This window comes from Myotis lucifugus, unplaced genomic scaffold, assembly GCF_000147115.1.
Source record: "Myotis lucifugus unplaced genomic scaffold, Myoluc2.0 scaffold_1074, whole genome shotgun sequence".
NCBI lineage: Eukaryota > Metazoa > Chordata > Mammalia > Chiroptera > Vespertilionidae > Myotis > Myotis lucifugus.
Genome location: NW_005872122.1, coordinates 65,148 through 76,540, shown reverse-complemented (window position 1 = coordinate 76,540; position 11,393 = coordinate 65,148). Strand labels below are relative to the sequence as shown.

At 61.9% G+C, this 11,393-nt stretch overlaps 1 protein-coding gene across 1 annotated transcript; it reads left to right on the top strand.

Moving 5' to 3' along the window:
• The first annotated feature begins 220 nt into the window (after positions 1-220).
• Positions 221-11,023, top strand: TKFC (triokinase and FMN cyclase). Its single transcript, XM_014449224.2, is given in 19 exon segments — positions 221-382; positions 1,491-1,610; positions 3,378-3,567; positions 4,482-4,592; positions 4,685-4,866; positions 6,029-6,107; positions 6,373-6,465; positions 7,041-7,075; positions 7,152-7,236; positions 7,329-7,418; positions 8,161-8,170; positions 8,172-8,251; positions 8,574-8,711; positions 8,848-8,985; positions 9,516-9,622; positions 9,718-9,821; positions 9,948-9,981; positions 10,081-10,170; positions 10,522-11,023. Coding segments are annotated over 18 exon segments (1,734 nt in total). The 5' UTR covers positions 221-382; positions 1,491-1,607; the 3' UTR covers positions 10,687-11,023.
• The last annotated feature ends 370 nt before the right edge of the window (positions 11,024-11,393 follow it).

The window sequence follows — 11,393 nt, the reverse complement described above, 5'->3', positions numbered from 1 at the left end:
TCACCTGGCCTCCTGGAGGACTCACGGCGCCCCGGGCGGCCAATCAGGGGAGGCCCCGCCCCGGAGGCCCCGCCCCTCCGCGCACCGCCGGCGCTCCGAGTACCCGGATGAGGGCGCCCGTTGTGGGTCCTCGGGAAGCCGTGGTGCCGGCGGGTGGGTGCCGGGGAGAGAGGGGCTGGGGGAGTAGCGCCGACGCCCGCAGAGCTGACCCGCCGCCCTCCCCCCGGTGCGCGCCCTCTCCCCCGCCAGGCCCCATCCTAGGCGACTCCGCGGCTCCCAGCCCTCGGGCTGCCATTCCTTTGGAACCGGAAGAGCCGCAGGGGCCTGGGCAGGGGAGGGGGGCGGTGATAGCAGTGTGTGCAGCTCCCAGGCTAGGACCAAGGTCCGTACCTCCCTCCCCTCGGCCCGCCCAGCTGACCCCAGAATGACCCTCCCGACCCCAGAATGGCCTCTCACCCCTGCCTCACCTGGGGGAGGGGGGTACCAGGAGGCTCACCTCTCCCCTTTGAACTTTTGTTTTATTCTTCAGACTTTGAAGGGCCCGCCAGGCCGCAGGCCCAGCACGGCTAGTGCCCCTAATTGCTGTGCAATTTCTAACCATGCAAAACCAGAATTTCCCGGGAGAACCTTAATGACCCAGAAAGGCAATCCTTAGCTCTGCAGCGTAATTGGCCTCACCAGATCACGTGGTTCGGGAATGGGAGACCACGTGGTCTGGAGCGCCAGCAGAATGCCACAGACCTTATGGCCCCATTTTACAGATGAGGAAGCTGAGGCTCCGGGCCGTTGGTTTACCTAAGATCCCCCAGTAAGTCAGAGGCAGAACTAGGCGCAGAGCCTGCCGTGGACTCTTCCCATTGCAGACTCATTCCCTGCGCCCAAGACCCTGAGTGACCCCAAGACACCTGTGAACCAGGCGGGACTGAGGGGAGCTAAAACATGCCTAGGGGTTCCAGGGGTGGTTTCCCACACCAGGGACGCTGCATGACTTTGCAGGCATTGAGTTATCCGTGGGAAGAACACAGGCTTTGTAGAAAGACTAGACGTGGGTTTAAGTCCTGGCTCTTAGCATGACCTTGAACAAGCCCCTAGAGCTTTGGAGTCAGTGTCCTAGAACTAAAATGTGCTCACAGCTCAGCTGCCTTCCTCTTGGTTTGATACCAACAGCAACAAGAGCAAGTGCATGAAGATCTTTGTGAGTGTATTCACTGCACACGATGCTTATGTGGGAGAGGGTGTTACTCTGGTTCATCGCACCCTTGGGTGGTGAGGTGGGTGCTCTCTGTGCCCACTGTGGGCAGATCTGCCTTCTGGCAGCCACATCAGGTGAACCTTGGCCAGCCCCACGCTCCACTCCATCCCCAGCGCACGTTCTGGAGTTTAGACTTGGATCAAAGTCTGGGGCAGCTCCCTAATTACGAGGGCCTGGAAGCGTGATGTGCCAGTAGCTGCGAGCACCTCCAGCGACCCACATTCTCACTCTCCTGCAGGTGCTGCCGCCCACCTGCCCCGTGCTCCGGCCCAGGCAGCACCCATAGATCGCCCGTCCTCCGGCAGCTCAGTGCCAAGGCGCCAACTCAGCCTGCTAGCTTCAGCACCTCCCCACCATGGTGAGTTGCAGGAGCCCCAGGCTAGGGGAAGGCCCCTGTGGGCCCAGGGCATGGCGGGGGGTGGGGGGGGGGGGGAGCATGCCAGCCCTGGGCACGCTGGAGTTCCTTACACTCTGACCAAGAGATGCTGCTGCCTCCTAAGGTTCAAAGAGGTTAAGACAGAGGGCCCTCTCGGGGCCTGGTCCCTGCTTCCCTCCATTTCCTAGCTAGTCCCGGCTGGCCCAGGGCTGCAGCCTCTGAGTCCCTCCAGGGCCATCTGCCCCCTGGTCTGGTCATGTCTTTGGAACAGTCACAGTTACCTGCACTGGAGTAGACACTGTACCAGCTACCGAGGGACCAGGAGGAAGGACGTGGGCTGTGCGGGCTGGTCCCATGGGGGGTCTTCACTTGGGGACGCGCAGCACCGCTGAGCATTGCTCCCTCTCCACTTGGAGCAGATGTGCAGCAAAGCAGGCCTCGCACAGACCTAGTCCAAATCCAGCTGCCACTGACCAGCTGTGTGGCCTGTTACAGAAGACGCGCTCTCTCTGAACCCCTTTCTCCTTGCAGTACGAGGCCGGTTAAGCCCTCCCTGCAGTGGCCCTGAGGTGTTTATCAGACGGGTCCTGGGGCCGAGCACAGTGCCCTCAGGCCGAGGGAGCCAGGATGGCCCTGGTCCCTGCCCTCCTCTGACTCTGGGGTGGGGATGGTTGTCAGCGATGGCAAGGGGTCACCTTCTTGGTGGGTGGTGGCGCTGGAGGCTGGGCTTGGAGCCGAGACCAACCACAGCTTTGTTGCATATCCAGTCCCTGTCGGGAAGAGCTCAGCCCCTGGGGGAAGCAGCGTGGAGCAGCAAAACGGAACCAGTGTTGGAGCCAGGCAGACGTTTGCTGGCTGTGTGATCTTGGGCGAAGTCACTTAACTGTGCCTCGGTTTCCCCACCAAGCGAACCCTTCCTCCATCGGGTTGGTGGGAACATGAACGAGACAAGCTCAAAAGCACCTAGAAGCCTGACTCTCAGGCACGGCTCGGAGTGGATCTCATTATCCTGCTCTCTCCATGCTGACCTGTATTTGTTCCCTGGAGCAGATGGCTTGGCTATGGCCCCTGCCAGACCCAGGCAAGGTCAAAGTTTACACAAAGGAACCTGCTGCTCACAGGCTTGAGGGAGGAGCCTCCGGAAGTGCAGCTTGCCAGGGCCCGGCTCAGCTGCAGGCTGCCCCGCCCGGCCCTCTGGGTCCCTTTTGGGCGCTAGTCTCACTCTCTTTGGGACAAAAGCAGGAACTGCCTGGGTCGGCAAACCTCCTCAGCTAGTCACAGCTTTCTGAGAAAGGAAGTAGCGCCCTGGTATTCAGCTTTTACTATATGACAGGCTTACGCCTGTGACGTCCCCGTGGTGCAGAGGAAGACTTGAAGCTCAGAACAGTGAGGTGCCTTCCCCGAGTCCTCAGCCCAGGGAGGCAGGCCTGGGATTTGCTCCCAGCTGCCGGTGCCTGCAGAACCCAACCCTTCGCCCTGCTCCGGGTCACTCAGGCCACCCGCCCTGGCCCTCCAGGACTCCAGTCCCCCTTTTCTTTGCATGGAAGCCATTCTTCAGGATAAATTTAAGCCATAATCCAAAACGTTTCAAAAGGACAAATTAACAAGAGAACTCACAGAAATAGCCACCTGATAAAACGAGGCAGGGTTCTGTGTGCCCCTGGCGTTCCTGAGTGGGCGTGGAAGAGGGGTCGTGGCCATAGCAACGGGACTGGTGGCCTGAAACTCCTCCTCGCTCCTCCCCCGTAGGCCTCCAAGAAGCTGGTGAACTCGGTGGCAGGCTGTGCCGACGATGCCCTGGCTGGCCTGGTGGCCTGCAACCCCAACTTGCAGCTCCTGCAGGGCCACCGCGTGGCCCTCCGCTCTGACCTGGACAGCCTCAAGGGCCGGGTGGCACTGCTGTCGGGTGGGGGCTCCGGCCATGAGCCTGCCCACGCCGGTGAGTGCCCCAGCCAGAGGCGGGGGGTGGGGGCTCCGAGGAGATGTCAGTGCTGGTAGGAGGTTCAAAACGCAGCCCAGACTCCAGAACTGGGTCCTGGTTCCCGCTCTCCCCCTCCCTCAGGCTGTGATTTGGGTCGTTATGGCCTCTCTCTGGGCCTCAGTCTCTATAGCTTATAAAAGTAACAGGTTGGGCCAACTGACCTCTCAGCCCCTTCCAACTCTGAGAGTCAGTGAGTCTGTGAAACCTCCTGGCTGCCAGCTGACCTGCCACCTCCTCCAAGAAGCCCTCCTGACTCTTGCAGCCTAGAGCAACATCCCTCTTCTGAATTCCCACCCTGCATTTTCACAAAAACACGAACAGCCCTGGATTGTTTTTGTCCAGTGCCGGGCGTGCGCTCTCCCTGAGAGCTCCTGCGGGCAGCAACCAGGCGTTGGAGCCTCTGTGCCTTTGCTGTCTCCCTTCGGCAAGTCCCATCCATTCAGCAAACAATCCTGAGCACCCAGGGCCCCCCTGGGTCTTTCCTGATGCTGTACCGATGTCCTGGGCACTAGGGATGCGACAGTGAACCAGACAGACAAGGGGCTCCCCTCATGGAACTCTGTTCTCCTTTGGGGAGACAGACAGTAGCCAGGTAAACACATAAGTGAAGAGATCGTTCCAGAGTGTGTACGTGAGGCCTGAAGGCGAGAGCAGGGGAAGGAGCAGCGAGCCATGGGCTGGGGTGGCAGCGCTCAGCTGCGGGCCAGGGAAGGCCTGTCCAGGGAGAGAACTGAGTGAAGATCTGCGGAGCAGCCCAGGTGCTTGTCTAGCGTCGGGCACGCAGGGGGCCACCTGCCCGTGACGCTCAGGAGCAGGGGAGACTCTGCGACAGCCAGCACGGTGACCCAGCATCCTCCCCCACCCATCGCCAGGTTTCATAGGGAAGGGGATGCTGACGGGGGTCATCGCGGGAGCTGTGTTCACCGCCCCGGCAGTGGGCAGCATCCTGGCAGCCATCAGGGCAGTGGCCCAGGTGGGCACAGGTACGCTGGGGTGCAGGAGGGGCTGCTGCCAGGCGGGGAGGCTGGGAGGGGGTGAGGGCAAGCACCGATGGGCCCCGCTGCTGCTCCTCCAGTGGGGATCCTCCTCATCGTGAAGAACTACACTGGGGACCGGCTGAACTTCGGCCTGGCCCGGGAGCAGGCCCGGGCTGAGGGCATCCCCGTGGAGATGGTGGTCGTTGGGGATGACTGTGCCTTCACGGTCGTGAAGAAGACGGGCAGGCGGGGGCTCTGTGGCACGGTGCTCATCCACAAGGTGAGGTTCCCCTCCAGCCTCCGTCACCCACCCCCTAGGAGGCCATTCCTTCCCCAGTGCTCCCCGCGCCTCAGCCCAGCATGTGAGCATGCTCCCAGCCCTTCCCTCTCCTGCCCACACCAGCCACTGGTGTCTCTGCCACGCACATCCTCCGCAGAGCCTGCCCTTCCGTCCCAGCCTCGGGCAGCCCTCTGCGGGTGCCTCCTCACGGGGCTCCCCTGCCGGCCTCTTCCTCCCCTTCCAGTCTGTTCCCACACTACCCAGAGGTGCCTCTGGAACCGCGTGTCTGATGGGGCTGCTCGCCTGCTGACGGCCATCGGGGTTCCTAGAGTCAGCCCAGGCTCCGTGGTCTGGCGCCCACCACACGCTTGCCTTCCTCCCTGAGCTTTCCAAGTTCATTTCCCATCATCCCCACCCTCCTCTTATGCTCCATGAATACCATTTCTCTGTACCGGCTGCGGCCCCCCTGGGTCTTTCCTGATGCTGTACCAATGGCCTTAAAAGCCCTTTCTCCCTCTAACTCGAGTTGGCCTGGCTAATCCTCCTGTTGAGGTCCAGCTCTGGTGTCTCCCGTCTGGGAGGCTTCCCTCCCCGACACTCAGCTGGTTAGAGCCCTCTCAGTGCTCCGCCTCCCACCACGCACTCTCCCACTGCGCTCACTCCTCACTGATGCTCCCTCTGCGATTCTGCTTCCCAGACCCTCCCCAGGTTGGTTCCTCCAGGGAAGGCTTGTAACCAGTCACTTTTTCATTTCAGCACAGACTAGATGCTTGGCAGAAAGCGGGTGGGTGGGTGGGTAGATGGATGAATATGCGGGTGAGTGGGTGAGTGAGCCACAGTGTGCATGCCCTGGAGAAAGAACTCCAGACTAGGAATCAGGAAACTGGCCATCAGCCAGCTGTGTGACGTTAGACACGTCATCTTCCCTCGCTGGGCCCATTTCTCCATTTGTAAAGTTCTTTCTGGCTCCAACAGACTGATGGTTCAAGATTCCTGGCAGGTTCATTGTGAACGCGAGGATCCACCGTTCTGCCCCGAACACATGGGCCAGGCTGGTGTGGCAGTGCCCAGAGAGTCCCTGCCAGCCAGACCCTCAGCCCCTGTCTTCCGCCCCCACGTGCTAGTGACTCTGGTCCCTTTGGGGCTTCTTTCTTGGGTACAGGTGGCGGGTGCCCTGGCTGAGGCCGGTGTGGGGCTGAAGGAGATCACGGAGCGGGTGGGCGTGGTTGCCAAGGCCATGGGTGAGTGCCAGCCCAGGGGGCGGGAAGCGGGAGGGGGGGGCTGCCTTGGGACTGGGAGCGTTCCCAGCAGCTGCAGGGGAGGGCTTGCCCAGGTGTTCCCCCGGGCGAGGGGTCTCCTAGGGGAGCCAGGGGCACCCGTAGCCTTGGGGCCCAGAGCCAGGTTTCTCTTCAATCTGAGTCGGAGAGGCTGCCCCGCCTAATGCCTGCTGCCCTGACTGATGCCAGGAGCAGAGCCGTCATCCCGTTCATACCTCGTCTCTCACAGGAACCCTGGGAGTCAGCTTGTCCTCCTGCACTGTCCCTGGTTCCTCCAAACTCACCTTTAATCTTGCAGCTGATGAGGTGGAGCTGGGCCTGGGTAAGTTTTGGCCACCCCTGTCCTAGCCGTGCCTGCTCCCGGGGTTATACCCACATCTGCGCTGGGAGCCACCTGCCCGTCCTTTCAGCTTATCTGCAGCTGTCACATAGGTGCTGGGTGTTTTTAAATGGGCACTTGAAGCTCTTCGGGCTCCACCTGCCCGATTCTACTGCCACGTGAGGCTCCGTCCGTGCGCGGCCCACCTCCCTGCCTTGGCTCACATCACTCGGGGTCGCCTGCCACATGCAGCCTCCTTTCCAGGGCCATTTCGAGGCCAGTGCAGCTACAAGCTCTCCCTCTCCCCCTGGTGCTTCCAAAGTGATGGGCAGAGGCCTCATGTCTCCTCGCTTGGCTGCCTCTCGCTAAAGCTGCTTCACTATTACAAGTTCAGGTCATGGCTCTCTCCACCACAAGCCACGGCTCCTGGAGGGCAGAAACTGTCGTTTCATTATCCTGCCCGCTTCTACCCCGCCCCCCACCTACACAGCACCTAGCCCAGCCCCGAGTAAATCGATAAAAACACGATGAGCCGATCCCAGGCCTGAGCGCCTCAGCAGTGATTGCTCTATCCACAGGCATCCATGGGGAAGCCGGCGTGCGCCGGATCAAGGTAGGCGGCCTCCCTGGCCCAGGCTGGTCTAAGGCCCAGGCCTCGGACACAGCTCACTCCTGGGTCCCTCCGACAGATGGCCACCACCGACCAGATTGTGACGATCATGCTCGACCACATGACCAACTCGTCCAGCGTGTCGCATGTGTCTGTGCAGAGTGGTGAGGGGCTGTTACACCTTTGTCTCCCAGCACCCCCACCCACCCCGGGTGAGGGGCCCCGAGAGTCTCACCGGCGTCGTGTCTGCCCACAGGCTCCTCGGTGGTGCTGATGGTGAACAACCTGGGCGGCCTGTCGGTCCTGGAGCTGGGCATCGTGGCCGACGCAGCCGTCCGCACTCTGGGTGAGCCCCCGGAAGGGCCTGCTGGCACCCAGAGCTCCCTCCAGCCTGTGGAGCTGCACATACGGAAAGCAGCTGCGCCTGGCTGGTGTGGCTCACTGGGTTGGGCCTAGTCCCATGCACTGAAAGGTTGCCGGTTCAATTCCCAGTCGGACGCATGCCTGGGTTGCAGGCTTGATTCCCCAGTAGGGGGTGTGTAGGAGGCATCCGATCAATGTCTCGTTGTCACATCAGTATTTCTCTCTCTCCCTTTCCCTTCCTCTCTGAAAAACCAATAGAAAATTTATCTTAGAAAAGAAAAGCAAGCAGCGGAGGTAGGGCTTGTGGTGGCCCAGAGCTTGGGCTGTGCGTCAGACGAGCCTGAGTTAGGTCTTCGCTCTGCCCTAATGGCGAGTATTGAGCCTGTCCCTGTCGTAGGGAGGATGAAAGTCACAGTGCCTCCTCACAGGTCGTTGTGAAGGTTAAATGAGACTAAATATACCGAACGCCCTCAGCACGGTGCCTGGCACCTGTAAGAGCTCAGCAGATGAGACCTGCAGTGACCCACCTGCCCTGGAGAGGGGACACGGCCAGGGAACGGGTGACTCGGCGTTGGAGGGAGGCCCTGAGCAGACCTGGCCGTCTCCCTGCTGGCCTCGGGCCCGCTTCCAAAGCCCTTGATCTTCTCTCACTCTGTTTCTCTGTTCCGGGGGAAGTACCACCCTTCTCCTCTTCCCTCATGGACGTCCGTGCTTTGCTATTGCAGAGGGCCGCGGGGTCCTTCATGTCAGCGCTGGAGATGCCGGGCTTCTCTCTCACCCTTCTGCTGGTGGATGAGTCCCTGCTGAAACTGATAGGTGAGACCCTGCTGAAACTGATAGGTGAGACCTTGAGCCTGGGTCATCCGAGCCAGGGGCCTTGGGGAGACCCCACCAGAGGTCTCCTCATTGACCATGACCATCAGGCCCCCGGGGAGGGTCCCTTTTGACGTCTCCAGCTCTCGCATGACTGGAGGAGTTGGTGTTAGGCTTCTCCCCAGGGACAGCCCCTCTTCCCTTGTATACAGTGGGTACTCGGTACTTGCTTTTTGAGATGGAGGGAACTGGCCAGGGGGAATCCAGGTCCCACTTGACCCCTGGCCAGCCACCCCATGTCTAAGAGTCATCCTGCTGCCACTAGATGCTGAGACGACCGCGTCGGCCTGGCCTACCACGCCCAAGGTCTCCGTGACGGGGCGGAAGCGGACTCGGGCAGCCCCCTCCCGGCCCTCAGAGACCCCTGACTTCACTACAGAAGGTACCGAGCCCTGCTGCTGGGGTAGGTGACCCGGGCATTGGCCTGAGTCCCGAAGGGTGAGGGGTGTGCAGGGGCCCTATCGCCCGTATCTCACACCCCATCAAGCTCAGCTGTGAGAGGGCCGGGTGCTCCTCCTCCCGCTGTCCTCCCCCTGCAGGCTTGATCTCGAAGCGGATGGCGCTCGTGCTGGAACGGGTGTGCACGACCCTCCTGGACCTGGAGGAGTACCTGAACGCCCTGGACCGTGTGGCTGGCGACGGGGACTGTGGGACCACCCACAGCCGCGCTGCCCGAGGTGGGTGCCAGGGCCCTCGCTGCCACATTTCTGAGATGTTGGCATTTCATGAGCCAGAACAATTTCAGAAACGTTCAGAGTGCTTGCATGGGCTGCCAGCTTTCCTTTGGCCAAGCACAGTCCTGCACAAAGCCTCGCACCCCGTCCACCATTTCCATAGAGAACGGGCCTACACACTGCAGACGTGGGGAGTCGTCACTGCAGAACAAGGCGTCTCTTTCACAGGGAGGGACTAGGTCCCGAGGGAACTCGCTCTGTAGTACCCGGGCGAGTGCACCCGTCTTCATTGTCCAGCGTCAGTCAGGAAAACTAGTTAGTGCCTCTCGTGGGCCAGGCGACTCTGGATACAGCAGTGAGCAAAGCAGATGAAAAGCGCGGCCCGCGTGGCTGGTGCCCAGTACAAGACCCAGGACGGCGTGGCGGCCGAGGAGGAGCATGAAGCCGGGAAGCGAGGCCTGGGGGGGGGCCTGCCACCGTTCCTCACCCTCTGCCTGCTGCGGGGCCTCTGACCTCCCCCTCTCCGCCTGCAGCCATCCAGGAGCAGCTGCGGGAGGGTCCGCCCCCTGGCAGCCCTGCCAAGATGCTCTCCGAATTGTCCCTCCTGCTGCTGGAGAAGATGGGAGGCTCGTCCGGGGCAGTGAGTGCTGCAGTCCCCGGGGCGGAGGGTGACACGGCCCTGGGCTGGCTGCGGCCCAGGCCGGGCCTGAGTGTAAAAATTCTGGTCTTCCCCAGCTCTATGGCCTGTTCCTGACCGCAGCGGCCCAGCCCCTCAAGGCCAGCACTGACCTCCCAGCCTGGTCTGCTGCCATGGATGCCGGCCTGGAGGCCATGAGGAAGTGAGTGGAGCCTGTGCCTTAGCCCAGGGGGGGCTGGGGGTGGGGGTTGAGTGTTACCTGCTCCCAGCCAGGCCCTGCCCCAACCCCAGCACCCCCTCCAGTGACCACTTGTTCTCTCCCCTGCAGGTATGGGAAGGCTGCCCCAGGAGACAGGACTATGGTGTGTATGCGCTCAGCCCTTCCCCCTCTGATCGCAGAGCCCTGAAGGCCACCCTCAGTGCCAGGGCCTGTGCTCACGCCCCTCCCTCATCTTGTCCAGCTGGATTCTCTCTGGGCAGCAGGACAGGAGCTCCAAGCCTTGAGGAACCCAAACGCTAATCTGTTCCACATCCTGACCAAGGCAGTGGAGGTGAGTGGAGGGGCCCAGCCAACGGAGACAGGCTGGGAGCCAGTTAATACCCGTCCTGTGCTCGGCTCCCTCTCCTGAGAATGGAGACGAGTGCCTGTCCAGGGGGTGTGCAAGGCTAAAGATGAACAGAGCCCGGCCTGGTAACTGGGACCCAGCAGGTCCTCAGGAAATGGGGCCACGGGCCTTGCTACAGACAGGTGGGCGTGACCGCTCTGCCCTGGGGACAGAACAGAGGGCGCTGGCAGAGCTGGGACAGGAGGGTCCAGGGCCTCCCCCAAGCCCAGGCCTTGCTTCCAGGGCAGGAGGAGGCTGGAGGCTTGTCCTTACCCTGCTCCTCTCTGTCCCCCTCAGAGCGCAGAAGCTGCGGCCCAGGCCACCAAGGACATGATAGCTGGAGCTGGGAGAGCCAGTTACATCAGTTCTATGAAGCTCGACCAGCCAGACCCCGGGGCAGTGGCCGCCGCGGCCATTCTCCGGGCCATCCTGGAGGTGTTGCAGAACCTGGAGGATGTGTGAGTGCCACTCTCACTACTGTGCAGAGGCTGCCACTGTCACCTCCCTCGCCTCGCACGCCCATCCTCTACGTTCAGCAGCAACCCCTGCCAGCCTCCAGAGCGACTGCAGTGTAGACTGCAGGCCCAGAGGGGTCACTGCCTACTCAGGGAAGGCGGGTCCCAGGCTCAGCCCGCTCTGCCCCAGCCCCAGCCGCCTCGGCCTCAGCAGTGAGGCATTTCCCTGGGGGCGGCACAGCCGTAACTGGCATTGCTGACGTGGTGTCAAGACTCCCAGGAAATGCCTGCACCTGAGCCGGTGCCACTGTGAAAAGCAGCTAATAAACCGCATCGGAGCCAGAGCTTCTGCCGCCTCTGAGGCCCTGTCTCCAGGCGTGTGAGGAGCCGTCCTCTGCTGCCCTGGGCAGCGCTCAGCCCCTGGCGAGATGAGCCCTCCTTCCACCGAGACCCCAAGGCCAGGCCTGCACGGCTGGGCTGGCTCCACCGGGACCCCAGTCCTGTCCACCCGATACACATGCCACACCCGACGGTGTGCTTTTCTCAGCACTAAACCAACAGAACCCACTGATCCGTCAGGAAGCCAGTGGGCACATGGGACACCAAGAGGAAAAGAAGCCACCATAGTGTAAGCTGGGTGGTGGCACAGGAACCGCGCCCAGGCCAGCCCTGCTCTAGCGCAATCCTGGCGGCACTGCCGGGCCCAGTGCGTGG